Source organism: Gadus chalcogrammus, chromosome 9 (assembly GCF_026213295.1).
Source record: "Gadus chalcogrammus isolate NIFS_2021 chromosome 9, NIFS_Gcha_1.0, whole genome shotgun sequence".
NCBI classification, from domain to species: domain Eukaryota; kingdom Metazoa; phylum Chordata; class Actinopteri; order Gadiformes; family Gadidae; genus Gadus; species Gadus chalcogrammus.
In genome coordinates this window covers 11,834,592-11,852,451 of record NC_079420.1, presented here as the reverse complement: position 1 = coordinate 11,852,451, position 17,860 = coordinate 11,834,592, and the positions used below count along the sequence as shown (strand labels likewise).

General features: G+C 43.6%; 1 protein-coding gene across 1 annotated transcript; it reads left to right on the top strand.

Moving 5' to 3' along the window:
- Positions 1-13,786: 13,786 nt before the first annotated feature.
- Positions 13,787-17,493, top strand: LOC130389126 (protein FAM3C-like). The gene is made up of 8 exons (XM_056598795.1): positions 13,787-13,793; positions 14,117-14,206; positions 14,547-14,597; positions 15,154-15,259; positions 15,334-15,392; positions 16,093-16,177; positions 17,085-17,211; positions 17,404-17,493. Exons 1-8 carry the CDS (start codon positions 13,787-13,789, stop codon positions 17,491-17,493), a joined length of 615 nt encoding a protein of 204 aa, XP_056454770.1.
- Positions 17,494-17,860: the final 367 nt, after the last annotated feature.

Genomic DNA, 17,860 nt, shown 5'->3' with positions numbered 1-17,860 from the left:
CGTGGCTGTGCAAAGAACAGTTCCAGCGCCCTGCTGTAATTGAACTTTTTTTTTTTTTTTTCAAATTTTTTTTTTTCAAATTTTTTTTTTTTTTTTTTTCTTCAATACATTGGTAGTCAAGGCGGGGCCCTAGTCTTGTTAAGGCGGCCGCCTTAACAAGATAGTGCTGGGGGAAACCCTGGGCTTAGGTTCTACAGACTGCTGGGCTACAACAGGACTTAGGTTTTATATCCCAGCCGGACTTAGAGCACAACACCTTCCTCGTTACTTCATCAGACCCTCTGCTTTAAAACCCTGGATCCTCAGTTTGTGATCAGAAGTGCTCCTCTTCTGTTTGCTCCTCTCTAGCTGATAGTAACATCCAACTTATTGTAGCCTGCTAGCAAGACGCTAGCAGATGCTAACAGGCGCTAACGATGCTCCTCTCTGCTTCCAGGGATTCTTCAGTACGCCGGTGGCCTTCTTCCTCCTCGTCATCATCAAGAACACTTCCTACAGCATTCCGCTTGACGGTACAACCCCTACATTCTGACCCACAGCATGTCGCCGTGCATCCTGGTCCCTTATTGGCTGGCCTGCTCTGACCCCATGTTTTCCTGGCCCCTGATTGGCTGGCCTGTTCTGACCCCATGTTGTCCTATTTCTAGTTGAGTTTGGCCCCCTGTAGTTAAGGGAGAAAGTGTAGACGATCCCGCTTCCAACTTCTGAATCAAAAGGTGAGTTTAACCCTGATCAGCTCAGAATGAGTTAAGATAAAATGAGGGGTCGGATTAACCCTTATCAGCTCAGCTCAGATGACTAGATACTTAGTTAGTCTCAGAGGAAAAATCGGGGGTATTCTTTCTAAACACTCTGCTGGTAGGGTTGATAGGGTTAGGGTTAGTAGGGTTATGGTAGTAGGGTTAGTAGTGTTAGGGTGTCATGTGTTTAGGTGACTTGTATCGTCATGTGTTTAGGTGGAGGTGACGGGGTAAGGTCATGTGTTTAGGTGGAGGTGACGGTTTTTGTGTCATGTGTATAGGTGACGGTGTAGTGTCATGTGTTTAGGTGACGGTGTATCGTCATGTGTTTAGGTGACGGTGTATCGTCATGTGTTTAGGTGACGGTGTATCGTCATGTGTTTAGGTGACGATGTATCGTCATGTGTTTAGCTGACGGTGTATCGTCATGTGTTTAAGTGACGGTGTATCGTCATGTGTTTAGGTGACGGTGTATCGTCATGTGTTTAGGTGACGGTGTATCGTCATGTGTTTAGGTGACGGTGTATCGTCATGTGTTTAGGTGACGGTGTATCGTCATGTGTTTAGGTGGAGGAGAGGATGTAGTGTCATGTGTTTAGATGGAGGTGACGTGTATTATCATGTGTTTGGGTGACGGTTAATGGTCATGTATTTAGGTGGAGGTGACTGTGTAGTGTCATGTTTAGGTGGAGGTGACGGTGCAGCGTCATGTGTTTAGGTGGAGGTGATGGTGTCTCTGTGCCAGCGAGGCCCTGTAGGGTGGAGGTGTCTCCATCAGGAACCTTCGGCTTCTCAGTCTCCAGAGTGGATCCTCTCATCCCGGGATTTATGGGATCCGGCAGTCCTACTGTGTTACAGCAGAACCTCTAATACGATACGATACTACTTTATTTGTCAGTAGGGCACTGCATTTATTTTGGGTCCCTCAAGGCCCCTCAAAACATTAAGAACATACAGGAAAAATTACAAATTACACATGAAATGACAGCACAACGATACACAAGCAGCACAGATGACAGATTAGGAAAGCATAGATGTTGGCAGGAAAGATACAAGTGCAGACACATGACATGGCAAAGCCCAGAGATACACAAAACACAAATGACAGGTAAGGCAATTTACAAAGACATACGAGGAAGACTAATACCCATGGAATCATAAATGCTCTGGAATGTCATCTAATTTGTTCAGTAATAGAATGGACTGGTGTACAAAGGAGTTTTTAAGCCTGTTGCGGTTGAAGGAATGGACTCTGAAGCACCTACTTGAAGGCAGGAGCTGATCCAGCAGTCCTACTGAGTAACAGAACCTCTGGTCCAGCAGTCCTACTGTGTTACAGCGGAACCTCTGAGTCAGCAGTCCTACTGGTTTATTTAACCTCTGACCCAGCAGTCCTAGGGCCCTATCCTTCACCCAGCGCAATTTACTTTTTACACCGACGCATCGCATGTATCATTGATAGTTTGCACCCGGCGCAAAGCCGATTTCCCCCCGCAGCAAACCTGCGCCACTAAACTAGCGCCTTGAGAGGTGTGTCGGCGAAAAGCAGAGGCGTGTTACGGCGCAAATGATGCATGGTGCTATCTTAAGGCGGCTGCATGCTTCAGCGTTGGTGTTACATTGTTGCGCAAAATTTACTCAAAGCAATTCATGCTCCCTTTTAGGTTGCGCGTGTTGCCAAGCAATTTACCGCCAGAACAGTAGGTGGAGTAATATGTGGAGGAAAGTTTTTCGTTGAAGACGACCTCGAGAATGACGTCTTTGTCTGTGGGAGTCGTTGGTTTGTTTATGTGCCAGATCGTGTTCTCCCCATACACAGTGAATGATGGCAACAGACAGAGGAACAGGGGTGATGAAGTTGTTGATCATTGGGGTTGTATAAATGTGCATATCTCTCTACATTTTAAAACGACATAATGTGTTGGCAGCAAAGTTAACTTCACTTCAGGTTAATGCTTTTGTATATGAGCCTGCCGGGTGATACTCCAGACAGGAAGTAGTAACCAGACCAGCAAACCAATCACAGCCTTGCAGGCTGGGCGGCTCGCGTAAAAGCTTACGTAAAAAATGACGTAAGTCTAGAAAAATCGCCCGACGCACGCAAGACGTGAGAAGTCGCGCAAGGGGGGCGCAAGGGCGCGCAAGGGCCTCTTGCGCTTGCGCTTACGCTTACGTAACCGAGCATAAAGGCGGCTGCATGCTTCAGCGTTGGTGTTACGTTGTTGCGCAAAATTTACTCAAAGCAATTCATGCTCCCTTTTAGGTTGCGCGTGTTGCGCGTGTTGCCAAGCAATTTACCGCCAGAACAGTAGGTGGAGTAATATGTGGAGGAAAGTTTTTCGTTGAAGACGACCTCGAGAATGACGTCTTTGTCTGTGGGAGTCGTTGGTTTGTTTATGTGCCAGATCGTGTTCTCCCCATACACAGTGAATGATGGCAACAGACAGAGGAACAGGGGTGATGAAGTTGTTGATCATTGGGGTTGTATAAATGTGCATATCTCTCTACATTTTAAAACGACATAATGTGTTGGCAGCAAAGTTAACTTCACTTCAGGTTAATGCTTTTGTATATGAGCCTGCCGGGTGATACTCCAGACAGGAAGTAGTAACCAGACCAGCAAACCAATCACAGCCTTGCAGGCTGGGCTGCTCGCGTAAAAGCTTACGTAAAAAATGACGCAAGTCTAGAAAAATCACCCGACGCACGCAAGACGTGAGAAGTCGCGCAAGGGGGGCGCAAGGGCGCGCAAGGGCCTCTTGCGCTTGCGCTTACGCTTACGTAACCGAGCATAAACCAGCCTTAAACCAGCCTTTACAGACCTATAAAGCAGTTGCGCAACTTACCGACATATACCTGGGGCCTCATGTACTAAGACTTGCGTGGATTTCATACTGAAACTTGGCGTACGCCAAAACCCAGAAACTGTCTTACGCACAAATAAATTCAGATGTATCAAAGTGTGCGAACGCATGGATCCAAGCACGTTTCTTTTGTACATCTCGATCAACGTGGAATTGAGAGCATATGCCGAGGTGCCAAACTCCTCCCTGTCCACGCCCTCATTTAAATATGCAATTTCATTTAAATAGGCCTCTGGACCTGAGATTCACCTCTTAATCCGATCACCTGGCACCATGAACAGAGGCAAAAAACGAAACTTCACGGAGTCCGAGCTCGAGATTTTGCTCCACGAGGTAGAAATGCGCAAGCATATGCTATTTGGAACCCTGTCAACAGGGATAAATGCAAAACAAAAGAGAAGTGAGTGGGAGCGTGTTTGCGAGGCCGTCAATGCAGTGGGGTCTCAGCAGCGCACACACTCTGAAATTAAAAAAAAGTGGTCAGACCTCAAGGTGGAGGTGAAGCGGAGGGTTTCTGCCCACCGCCGAAGCGTGACCGCAACAGGAGGGGGGACGGGAGTGGGGGAACTCTCCCCCTTCGATTTGAGAGTGGCCGCTTTGATCGGTGACACAGCTCTCACCGGAGTGGTGGGAGCCCATGAAGGGGACACCGATCATCCCCAAGGTAAATATGCTGAAGTCATAAATGCTGTAATTATACTGGTCATACAATTGGCTGCTTGCAATACACATAAGTCGTGCGTAAAGATGCCAGGATATTAAAGACTTTGACTCGTGTTTATTAACTTCAATTTTTTATTTTTGAATAGACAAGCAAGGAGAGGGCACGGATTGCTCCGTCGGCCCCGGCGTCTCCAGCGCCCTTCGGATTTGACCATTTGCGATGTCCTCTAACAACGCTAACGCAGCCATTTTTAAAACAATTTTCTTCATCCATTGCGCATGCTTTTATAGCCACCCATATAATTGCAAGGTGTGTTAATTGTTCATTAGTGTGTCTCTGATGTGCAAATCACTCTGAGTCATTGTTTTCACCTTTTTTCCCAGTTTCCCAGCGTCACCTCTAAGTGTCTCCAAAGGAACAATAGCTGTAGAAACGTGCGTACGACAGCTCTGGAGCTGGCGTGGGGACCGCACATTTTTACGGTCATTTCACGTTTTGTACATCTGAACGTGAGCGTGGAAAAGGACGTACGCCACGTTTTTGTGCGTACGCAACCTTAGTACATGAGGCCCCTGGTCTTAAGTGCACTAGCGGATAGCGCAGTTGGTGTTGCTATTTTGACGCAACGTAAGCTTACACACCAGTAGGCTATACACAGCACAAACATGCGAACGATTTGCCTAATTGAAATATGACGATGATGTTGATTGTGGAAACATTTTTCAATACGGGCTGCATGAATGAACACTGAAGTAGGCTATGCCATGCGTAAAAATAATAATAACAATAGTAAACTCGAGCAAAGTACCCTATATCCCAGCCTTCCAAAACAGAATCTCCTTTTAGGGCAAATTATATGGTTGGTTAAATTATTTGTGAAAGAACAGCTGATACAGCGGTAATAAGTTGTAGGCTATTTAAATCAATGCATCTGCAAACACATTTTTTGACACCGATATCGTGTATAAGCCGATAACTTTTAGGATTGATGAGTAGGCCCATCTGATTGTGAGGAAACATTGCTTTACCGCGAGTGAGAATGAATGAATGCAGGCTTGCGTGTGTGCGTTAAAACACGCAAACTAAACACGTAACACATAATACAGTCCATGGCAATTTGTACATTAACGGTGGGACACATGCATAGGAACAAAAGTTGATAACGATAATGTAGCATAGGCCTACTGGTAAGGAACGATGTGAGTTAATTAGCAAGGTACGTTTTATTACTCTGTTTTCTGTGAATAATTGACACAAGCATAAACCAAAAACCAGCCGTTTTTTCGTTTTTTCGTTTTGTCCAAAAAAACGAAAATCCAAATTTCAGTTCGTTTATTCGTTTTTTGGTTCTTCTTACCAAAACGAGTTTACCACTCAATATCTGGTTTCCGCCGGTGGGCGGGTCCTCTTATTGGCTAGCGTGCTTCATTGCCCTGTGCTCTTCATAATAAAAGTTCTTCCGTTTGATAATGTCGACAAAAATATTACTGTATTATAGACACTAGCAGACACAGAGGACCACACCACCCACAGTCAAGACTGACACGGCTTCAAATAACAATAATAGTATTCATAATCATTTGAAAATGAGAACTTCTGAAGTTATGATGACTTCAGTGCAGTTGATGTTTAGCCACAGTTAATACATGCAGAGTAGACCTGAGGGCTTTACTACGACATCATTGTCCGGCTCTGAACTCTGCGCTCTGTGCGCGTTCACATCAGAGGAGCTGCGATCGCGGGCTGCTGATTTCCTCACAGCCTGAGAGCTATGAGGAATACAAGTGATCACACATTTTTGACAGCTGAAAATTGCGCATTTATTGACCTTTATCCATTTACAGTAAACTAATTATTTTTTCTTGTTGAAAGATATTTTATATTGTTTTCATATTATTATTTACTGATGGTGTTTACAGAATGCGAGTGTGTGTTATATTGAAAGCGAGGCTGGGTGTGCCTGCTATGAATATAGGCAACAGTGAGTTTTTTAAGGTGCTGTAAGCAATTCATATCGTCTACTCTGTACAGTGACAGGGAGTGTAAAGTAACCTACTTCATTCAATATCGAATAGGCTACTGTAGCCTACACTATGTACAAATGGTTTTGCTCTTTGCTCATGGCAGTTGAGACAGTCATTTTAACGTGTCAGCAGGCAAGCTTCACTCATTCCAGGATGCATTATTCGTTGTCCTATAGCTTACTTGGAACATGTTTTGGAATGGATCTATAGTAGCGTATAGAAATTTGCTCATAACAGGCCAGCTGGAATACAAAGCAAACTCTTTGCATTCCAGCTGTTTTTTTTGTGATGTTTTATGATGTTTCAATGTTGCGTTGGTAATGTGTTAGACAGCTTAGATGTTCTTAGATGTTTTGTTAACCTGATTCCTATCCCACTCTGTTTAAGTAAAAGTGTGCAACTGCTGCAAAATCTCTTTGCTTTTGTTTTTTTCTTTTCTTTAATGTGTTTGGAAATTACTTTTAATGATGTTAACTAGATCTCATCATTACTGGCCTAAACACATAACATTTGTATATAGCCTACCCTATACCGTTTGACTATAAGACCTCTATAATATCTCCTCTGTGCAACTATTCATGAGGTCAGTCAATGATCAAACTAGTAGCATGAATATGAATTACAGTCCAAGCGGGTTAGGCAAGGCAAGGCAATTTTATTTTTATAGGCCGTTTTTACAAACAGCTTGCCTCAAAGGGCTTAGCAGTTAGCATGAGCATCATAACAACAACTTCTTCCCTTTAACCCTCACATCGACTGAGTAAAAACTCCCAGGAAAAACCAGGGGGAAAATTGCAGTTGGTTCAGACTGGGGATGGAGCTGTGGAGAATATGTGGAAACAGAGAGACTGCGAGACGCCAAGGCCAAACTACAAGGTGGGAAAGGTGAGGTGAGGGGGGGGGGGTGACTTATCAAATCTTTGATAAGTCATAATAAAAATAATGACTCATTATTGTGCATTTAAAGATGTATATTATTACATTGCAGCATTATTTGGGGATGACAATACAAGACTTCCATGAATGTGCATTTGAAGGAGAGTTTGCTTTGTATTCCAGCTGGCAAATTTCTATAGGCTACTATAGATCCATTTCAAAACACGTTCCAAGTAGGCTATAGGACAAAGCATAATACATCCTGGAATGAGTGAAGCTTGCCTGCTGACATTTTAAAATGACTGCCACTGCCACGAGCAAAGAGCAAAACCATTTGTACATAGTGTAGGCTACAGTAGCCTATTCAATATTGAATGAAGTAGGTTACTGTACACTCTTTGTCCCTGTACAGAGTAGTCAATATGATTTGCTTGTACAGCACCTTAAAAAACTCATTGTAGCCTATATTCATAGGCACACCCATCCTCGCTTTCAATATAACACACACTCGCATTCTGTAATCACTGTCAGTAAATAATAACATGAAAAATATATAAAATATCTTCCAGCAAGAAAAAATTATCTGTTTAAAGGTCAACAGATGTGCAATGCAGGGCTCTCCATTTTTGAACTGAGTTCAGAGTGAGATTTTGTCGGGGGGGGGGGGGGGGGGGGATATATTAATATGTGACTGCATACAAATTTGTCCACGGATATGGTGACTAATGTATGATAGTAGGAATTATGGGCCCTTAACACTAATATTCAGAAACAACACTGCCTCAAAAGGATATTGGCCTAAGCAACACCAGTAGAGACATATACTTTTCCCTGAACTTTTAAACGTTGCAAACGTGCAAAACATATATTATATTTATGTGGCATTCAGTCCAATGCTTAAAAATATATCTGTGGCATTCAGTAGGCCAATGCTGTGGTAAAGTGTGCAAAGTATGAGTATGAATATTTGATGGAGTATGAGTAAGTGTTTCCTTCTGTTACATAGATATAAGTTTATCAATCCCCTGCAGGAGAAATGTGTTAATGTTTGTCCCTATAAAACAATAATGGTAAAAAAAAAAACACAAAACATGACGGTAACTCTAAAGTCAAACCGTCCAATCTGAAGGCTATATGATTGTTCATGGGTTGAATTGCGTGCGTCTCACGGAGAGCCCTGCGCAATGTTAAGCTCCTGCAGGGGATTGATAAAGTTCTATCTATGTAACAGAAGGGAACACTTACTCATACTCCATCAAATATTCATACTCATACTTTGCACACTTTACCACAGCATTGGCCTACTGAATGCCACAGATATATTTTTAAGCATTGGACTGAATGCTGCGTGAATATAATATATGTTTTGCACGTTTGCAACGTTTAAATGTTCAGGGAAAGTATACGCCTCTACTGGTGTTGCTTAGACCAATATCCTTTTGAGGCAGTGTTGTTTCTGAATATTAGTGTTAAGGGCCAATAAGGCCTACTATCATACATTAGTCACCATGTCTGTGAACAAATTTGTATGCAGTTACATATTAATATATCCCCCCCCCCCCCCCCCCCCCCCCGACAAAATCTCACTCTGAACTCAATTCAAAAATGGAGAGCCCTGCATTGCGCATCTGTTGACCTTTATCCATTTACAGTAAACAGATAATTTTTTCTTGCTGGAAGATATTTTATATTGTTTTCATATTATTATTTACTGACAGTGATTACAGAATGCGAGTTTGTGTTATATTGAAAGCGAGGCTGGGTGTGCCTATGAATATAGGCTACAGTGAGTTTTTTAAGATGCTGTACAAGCAAATCATATTGACTACTATGTACAGTGACAAAGAGTGTACAGTAACCTACTTCATTCAATATTGAATAGGCTACTGTAGCCTACACTATGTACAGATGGTTTTGCTCTTTGCTCATGGCAGTTGTGGCAGTCATTTTAACATGTCAGCAGGCAAGCTTCACTCATTCAAGGATGCATAATGCTTTGTCCTATAGCCTACTTGGAACGTGTTTTATATAGTGCATCTATAGTAGCCTATAGAAATTTGCCAGCTGGAATACAAAGCAAACTCCTTCAAATGCACATTCATGGAAGTCTTGCATTGTCATCCCCAAATAATAATATACATCTTTAAATGCACAATAAAGAATCATTACCTTTATTATGACTTATCCAAGATTTTTATTGGCTCCCAGAATGCAGGTCTGTTAGAGACTCCCATTATCTCTAAAAACAGACTGGGAAGTCGAGCCTTCAGTTACTGGGCTCCTTTACTGTGGAACCAGCTCTCCCCATGGGTCAGAGAGGCAGACCCCCCCCCCTCACCTTTCGCACCTTGTAGTTTGGCCTTGGCGTCTCGCAGTCTCTCTGTGTTTCCATATATTCTCCACAGCTCCACCCCCAGTCTGAACCAACTGCAATTTTTCCCCTTGATTTTCCTGGGAGTTTTTACTCAGTCGATGTGAGGGCTTAAGGGAAGAGGATGTTGTCATGATGCTCATGCTATGTAAAGCCCTTTGAGACAAACTGTTTGTAAAAACGGGCTATAAAAATAAAATTGCCTTGCCTTGCCTAACCCGCTTGGACTGTAATTCATTTTCATGCTACTAGTTTGATCATTGACTACTGACTACATGAATAGAGATTCTTATAGAGGTCTTATAGTCAAACGGTATAGGGTATATACAAATTTCTATGTTTTTTGGCCAGTTATGAGATCTAGTTAACATCATTAAAAGTCATTTCCAAACACATTAAAGAAAAGAAAAAAACAAAAGCAAAGAGATTTTGCAGCAGTAGCACACTTTTACTTAAACAGAGTGGGATAGGAATCAAAACATAACATCTAAGCTGTCTAACACATTACCAACGCAACATTGAAACATCATAAAACATCACCAAAAAAACAGCTGGAATACAAAGAGTTTGCTTTGTATTCCAGCTGGCCTGTTATGAGCAAATTTCTATACGCTACTATAGATCCATTCCAAAACATGTTCCAAGTAGGCTATAGGACAACGCATAATGCATCCTGGAATGAGTGAAGCTTGCCTGCTGACACGTTAAAATGACTGTCACAACTGCCATGAGCAAAACCATTTGTACATAGTGTAGGCTACAGTAGCCTATTCGATATTGAATGAAGTAGGTTACTTTACACTCCCTGTCACTGTACAGAGTAGACGATATGAATTGCTTGTACAGCACCTTAAAAAACTCACTGTAGCCTAGGCTATATTCATAGGCACACTCAGCCTCGCTTTCAATATAACACGCACTCGCATTCTGTAAACACCATCAGTAAATAATAATATGAAAACAATATAAAATATCTTTCAACAAGAAAAAATAATTTGTTTACTTTAAATGGATAAAGGTCAACAAATGCGCAATTTTCAGCTGTCAGTAATGTGTTGTGATCACTTGTATTCCTCATAGCTCTCAGGCTGTGAGGAAATCAGCAGCCAGCGATCGCAGGTCTGCTCTGCATGTATTAACTGTGGCTAAACATCAACTGCACTGAAGTCATCATAACTTCAGAAGTTCTCATTTTCAAATGATAATGAATACTATTATTGTTATTTGAAGCCGTGTCAGTCTTGACTGTGGGTGGTGTGGTCCTCTGTGTCTGCTAGTGTCTATAATACAGTAATATTTTTGTCGACATTATCAAACGGAAGAACTTTTATTATGAAGAACACAGGGCAATGAAGCACGCTAGCCAACAAGAGGACCCGCCCACCGGCGGAAACCAGATATTGAGTGGTAAACTCGTTTTGGTAAGAAGAACATAAAAAACGAATAAACAAACTGAAATTTTGATTTTCGTTTTTTTGGAAAAAACGAAAAAACGGCTGGTTTTTGGTTTCTGCTTGTGTCAATTATTCCCAGAAAACAGAGTAATAAAACGTACCTTGCTCCCACAGGTCCGCATAGTTTGTTTAGTTTTCTTTGCCTCAATTTACATGACGACTCAGTATTTCGGATGTTGTAGAAGAAACGCTATTCCATGTGTGAACAAGCCCATATTATTTGGCCATAAACTGAGCCATTTGAAGTTTGAAATTCATGTGATCATGCATCTGCCTCATCAGAGACTGCAAACGCGCTGTCAAAATATCAACTTGTCAGGTTCAAATGCGCTCATGGCTCGGGGATTGGAGATGGCACTCTCATTAGTTTATTGCACCAAAACCACACCTACGGGTAATTAGGCTACCTCAGGGTAACCCTATTTAGATTTGAGTCGGGTTCAAGAGTAATTTATCTGCCGGTACAATAGCAATAGCGGCAGAGCCCCGCCCACAAAGCTACTTCTGTTTGGCGCTTATCACTTGCGTTTCAGACCGTTAAAATTGGGCCCCTACTGTGTTACAGCAGAACCTCTGACCCAGCAGTCCTACTGTGTTACAGCAGAACCTCTGACCCAGCAGTCCTACTGTGTTACAGCAGAACCTCTGACCCAGCAGTCCTACTGTGTTACAGCAGAACCTCTGACCCAGCAGTCCTACTGTGTTACAGCAGAACCTCTGACCCAGCAGTCCTACTGTGTTACAGCAGAACCTCTGAATCAGCAGTCCTACTTGGTTACAGCAGGACCTCCTGTCCAGCAGTCCTACTGTGTTACAGCAGAACCTCTGATTCACCAGTCCTAATGGTTAAAGGCACCCAGTGCAACTTTCGAGGCTTAAAAATAAACATTCAATTTCTAGTCTTTTTTACACGTAGTAAGTTTCAATAACTCCATACCATTACATACCGACATTCAAGCAACAAAGATGAGACGTCGTTGTGTGGTGAGAACTGATAGAAAATCGATAACAACAACAATCCTGCCATTTTCTTTATTTTTTGTAACCTACAATAAATAAAGCAGGCTTCCAGTCAATGGAAAAATGGCTTCTCCCCACCGGCGATTGTTGTTGTTTACGATTTTCTATCAGTTCTCACCACACAGCGACGTCTCATCTTTGCTCCTTGAATGTCGATATGTAATGGTATGGAGTTATTGAAACTTACTACGTGTAAAAAAGACTAGAAATTGAATGTTTATTTTTCATTGAATGTTTACATAAAGTTGCACTGGGTGCCTTTAATATAACCTCTGGCCCAGCAGTCCTACTGTGTTACAGCAGGTCCTCTGGTCCAGCAGTCCTACTGTGTTACAGCAGAACCTCTGATTCAGCAGTCCTAATATGTTATAGAAGAAGCTCTTGAAGAGCATATAATGTCAGTTATTTGTTGAAACGTTAGAGCCTCCTGTCAGCTCTAAGTGAATGATATTCCGTCACCGCCCTCTGACTTTCTCACCTCTGAAGACACAAGAGTGAGAAGAGGTGGGGTAGCAGATCTTCTCAGCATGGCATGCTCGCTGACGTTCTGTCTTTTGTTTCTGTCTTTGTAAACGCTGAATGTGGTGTGATATGAATGCTGGTCTCAGTCCCCTGCTGAAGCAGCTCCCTGTCACAGAACAAAGCTGGAGCTGTACTCCGGAGAAATGGTCTTTGTAACCAGCTCCCTTGTTCCCCTCCGGCCAGTGGCTCCTCCAGAAGAGGCTCTGGGTTTAACGATGAGGTTGGGTTTATAATACACACAGCAGGAGCTGTAATGTTCTGCCAGTCTCTCTGAGTGTGTGCTGACAGCTGCTTTAACACACACTCCACACTTCCTTGTGTGATCGTTAATTATTAATCTACGGTAACTCCACTGACTGCTTTGTTTCCCAGCTGCTCCAATGTTTCTCTGCAATCAAAGGTTGACTCTAGGCGGGTCCTTTATAACAGGAACTTCGTGTTCAACCAGTCGGAGCAGCCAAGGATGGCTAGTCTTTCTCTTCCCGGCATTGAGGAAGCTCCACGCATAGAGGGCTACAACGACAGCGCTACCACAGAGATACATCATGCCGGCTGTTAAAATGGGTCAGTTCTTTATCTAATTTTTTTTTACGTTTTGTCATTTATCGTTTAAGAGGATGTGTGAATGAAGGCTGTAATTTGATGTCTCCCCGGATGCTGGTTTCTGTCTGTTACTAAGCCTGGCTTATGTCAATATTGGAAATGGTAGGAGAGGGTAGCCACCTGCCCGCTTGTTACACGGTTGGCTTTGATCATCTTCATGTGGGACGGTAATCTGGTAAAGCATTTTAAATAAAGATGTTAAAATGCAACTGCCATGCCCGCCTGCTATGCCATGCGTAAAAATAATAATAACAATAGTAAACTCCAGCAAAGTACGCTATATCCCAGCCTTCCAAAACAGAATCTCCTTTTATGGTTGGTTAAATTATTTGTGAAAGAACAGCTGATACAGCGGTAATAAGTTGTAGGCTATTTAAATCAATGCATCTGCAAACACATATTTTAAAATTAAAATGCCACTGCCATGCACGCCTGCTCAACCCTAATCGACCGCGTGATTACGGTACCCTACAACAGTTTTTACTTGTCAATCTATCCATCATCTAATCATCTACCTCTGCCTGCCTGTGGAGTACAGGTAGGCAGAGCTAGAAACAGGTTGGTACAGCTTGTAGCATTCTGTCAATATTAAAGAATGAATGTTGACTCTGGCTTTTAGGAGGAAAATACTTGAAGACAAGCCAGGCAATGAAAGGTAAGTGTGTGGGTGTGGGGGGGGGTGTCTGGGTGTGGGTGTATGTGTGGTTGTGGGTGTGTGGGTGTCTGTGTGTGTGGGTGTGTGGGTCTGGGGTGTGTGTGTGTGTGTTTGGGTGTGGGTGTGTTTGTGATAAGAGATGCACTGTGATGGACCAGTCTGTTCACTACGTCCTAACGTTCTGCGTTCCTTGGAGAACTCATCTGAAAATCATGTAAACCTAAAGTACGACGTGATGCTACCCTAGTGTTTAATCACGGGCCAGCGCTAATGAGAAGCTAGCCGGCGCTAGCGATGCTAACGATGCCCCTTTCTGCTTCAAGGGATTCTTCAGTATGCCGGTGGCCTGCTCGTCTTCCTCCTTGTTGCCCTCGTCATCCTCAAGAACACTTCCTACAGCATCACGCTAGACGGTACAACTCCTACATTCTGCCCCACAGCATGTCGCCCTGCATCCTGGTCCCTGATTGGCTGGCCTGCTCTGACCTCATGTTGTCCTGGGCTCTGATTGGCTGGCCTGCTCTGACCTCATGTTGTCCTGGGCTCTGATTGGCTGGCCTATTCTGACCTCATGTTGTCCTGGCCCCTGATTGTCTGGCTTGCTCTGACCTCATGTTGTCCTGGCCCCTGATTGGCTGGCCTGCTCTGACCTCATGTTGTCCTAGTCCCTGTTTTGCTGGCCTGCTCTGACCTCATGTTGTCCTGGTCCCTGATTGGCTGGCCTGCTCTGACCCCATGTTTTCCTGTTCATAGGTGATTATCTGAAGCCTAAGGAGTTTCCGGCTACACCATCTCAAAGTAAAGGTAGGTCAACCCTAATCAACTCAGTTAAGATGACAGGATACTTAGTCGGTCCCAGATGGGAATTCAGGGTGTCACAGTGAAGGTACTGAAATGTAAGTAAATTAAACCAAAGTCGTCATTAGACGGGGAGAGTATATACTGTCTAATTGAGACGATTCATTATCATAACAACATTAATAAGACTGAGGGCTCCAGTATTAGGGTTATAGCCATGAGACCTGTGCCTACAGTGGGGTTAGTCATGTGACAATTCTCTGCAGTGGGGTTAGTAATGTGACGTGTATCTCTAGAGTGGGGTTAGTCATGTGACGTCTCTACAGTGGGGTAAGTCATGTGAACTCTCTACAGTGGGGTTAGTCTTGTGAACTCTCTACAGTGGGGTTAGTCATGTGACGTGTGTCTACAGTGGGGTTGGTCATGTGACCTCTCTCTACAGTGGGGTTAGTCATGTGACCTCTCTCTACAGTGGGGTTAGTCATGTGACGTGTGTCTGCAGTGGGGTTAGTCATGTGACGTGTGTCTACAGTGAGGTTACTCATGTGACCTCTCTCTACAGTGAGGTCCTGCGGTCTGAAGGTCTGTCCAGCTGGAACCTTCAGCTTCTCCATCTCCAGCGGAGCGGCCAACGTCGTCGCGCCTAAGATCTGCATCCAGAACAGAATGTGAGCAGAGACCAACTCTGGAAGTTGATCCTGCGGTTGCCCAGACATCTGACCGCTCTGCTCTCTGCCTGCAGGGTTCTCGGCTCCGTCCAGAACAACGCTGGAGTGGGGCTCAACCTGGTGGTTCTAAACGGCAGGTTATGAGCTCTGACCCCGCAGTGGACCGCGGGGGTTTGTTAATAGTGATGTGTTAATGTTGGGGTAAGGGAAACATGTCATGAACCATGGGTTATCGTTGGTGTGGTCGAGTGTCAGGGAGACATGTGATGATTCATGTGTTAATGTTGGTGTGGTCGCGTGTCAGGGAAAATTGTTATGGTTCATGTGTTAATGTTGGTATGGTCGTGTGTCAGGGAGACATGTTATGATTCATGGGTTAATGTTGGTATGGTTGCGTGTCAGGGGGACATGTGATGATTCATGGGTTAATGTTGGTATGGTCGTGTGTCAGGGGGACATGTGATGATTCATGTGTTAAGGTTGGTGTGGTCGTGTGTCAGGGGGACATGTTATGATTCATGTGTTAAGGTTGGTGTGGTCGTGTGTCAGGGGGACATGTTATGATTCATGGGTTAATGTTGGTATGGTCGTGTGTCAGAGGGACATGTTATGTTTCATGGGTGAATGTTGTGGTTCATCACGAAGGAGTGACTACGAGTTAAAGAGCTCAAAGATGATTGTGTTTCTGAAACAGGGAGGACTTTGCAGGTGGTCAAGCTTGGACACTATGACATGTATAGTGGAGGTATGTACATGAAGACTCTGCTCCAGAGCAGGTGAGGCCGTCTAGAACCTCCTCCTCCTCCCCCTGACCTGCTGCTCCTCTCCCTCAGACGTTCAACCTCTCATCGAGGTCCTCCAGGGGCTAGAGAAGGGGAACATCGTCCTGATGGCCAGCTACGACGATCCAGCCACCAAGTAATGTCTAGATAACAAACTAGGGAAGGACTAGATATCAAGCTAAGAAAGGCCTAGTTATCAAGCTAGGAAACGACTAGTTATCAAGCTAGAATACGACTAGTTAACAAGCTCGGAAACCACTATTTATCAAGCTGGGAAACCACTAGTAATCAAGCTAGTGTAGGAGTAGTTATTAAGTTAATGTATGACTAGTCATCAAGCTAGTAAATTACTAGTTATCAAGCTAGTAAATGACTAGTTATCAAGTACTGATGCCAACTATGCTTTCATTTTCAGCAAGGATCCTTATTTGAAGTGACTTCCTCAACAGACTAGTTAGGTGTCGGTCCCTCTCTGGGGTCATCCCTATGTTCCCCATTTTTCCCAAAAAGGGTCCTATGTTCCCCTGTAGCCATACATACCGGGGAGCATAGGACCCTTTTTGGGAAAAGCGGGGAACATAGGACCCTTTACTGGGAAAAGGGTCCTATGTTCCCTGCAATCTATCAATCTCTAAAAATATTTAAACTTTGACGCGACATTCGCGTGATGACAGCCAATTGGCGTTCAACAGCGTGGCCACTGATTGACATGTGTAACGTAACAGCCAATCAGCGTTCAACCGGCCAACTCAGTGCAGTGCAGTCCGGGGTGAACTGCAGCATTGAGGATAAAGTGATTGTTGCCGTTTGCGATTCCCGGAGTTCTTTATATAATAGCATATAATATAATATGGTAGTTGGCTATGGTAGTTATCTCGGCCGGAATTTGGCAGTAATGGTGGAAAAAGTAACAGACCGGGGAACGTAGAACCCTTTTATTTTAAAAAGGGTCCTATGTTCCCCAGTCTCATACAAAGAGGGGAACATAGGACCTGGGGAACATAGGACCCGGGGAACATAGACACGCTCCCCTCTCTCTGCAGGTTAACAGCCGAGGCCAGGAGTTTGATAGAGGGACTAGGCAGCACTTCGATCAAGGCGCTGGGGTTCCGGGACACCTGGGTGTTTGTTGGAGGAAAAGGAGATGTAGCCAAAGGTAGATTTGAAAAGGTAAGATTTTGTATGACCTCACTTCTTGTTAGAGCTTGTGTTCTGGAATATAACTTCCTGTTAGAGCTTGTAGTCTCAGTTAGAGCTTCCTGTCAGAGCTTGTAGTCTGGGATAGAACTTCCTGTAAGAACTTGTAGTCTGGCATAGAGCTTTCTGCTTCCTGTACTAATAGAGCTCCACTGTTTCTTTCAGCACATGAAGAACAACCAAGAGACAAATAAGTACGACGGCTGGCCGGAGATGCTCCAGATGGATGGCTGTATTCCTCTGTTCCATGAATAGAAGAACATTTCTCAATGAAACGAGAACATTATTCAATGTTTAGTATCTGTAAATTAAGTCAGGGGGGAGCTATGGTATGGAGGAATGTGAATCAGTCTGCTTTTGGATATAGTTGAAGTCGATAATTAAAGGGGCAATGTTGGCTTACTTATGGAAATTCCTATTGGATAAAAATGTTTTGTTTAATTCCAAGTATTTATTGGATGTAAAATGTTTTCATATATGTACTGAGCTAGGCTCAAGTGAAAATGTATTTGTATTGGTGCTTGAGGCTAAAGGATTATATAAATAATTTGTTTATATTTGGCTCTGATGCATCATTGTTAATTAAAAGTCTAATTTGATTGACAGCCCTCAGCTAATGAAA

Coding starts and splice junctions, on each gene's coding strand:
- LOC130389126 (XM_056598795.1), top strand. Junction 14,207..14,546: donor CTACAGCATCACGCTAGACG/GTACAACTCCTA, acceptor TCCTGTTCATAG/GTGATTATCTGAAGCCTAAG. Junction 14,598..15,153: donor TACACCATCTCAAAGTAAAG/GTAGGTCAACCC, acceptor CTCTCTCTACAG/TGAGGTCCTGCGGTCTGAAG.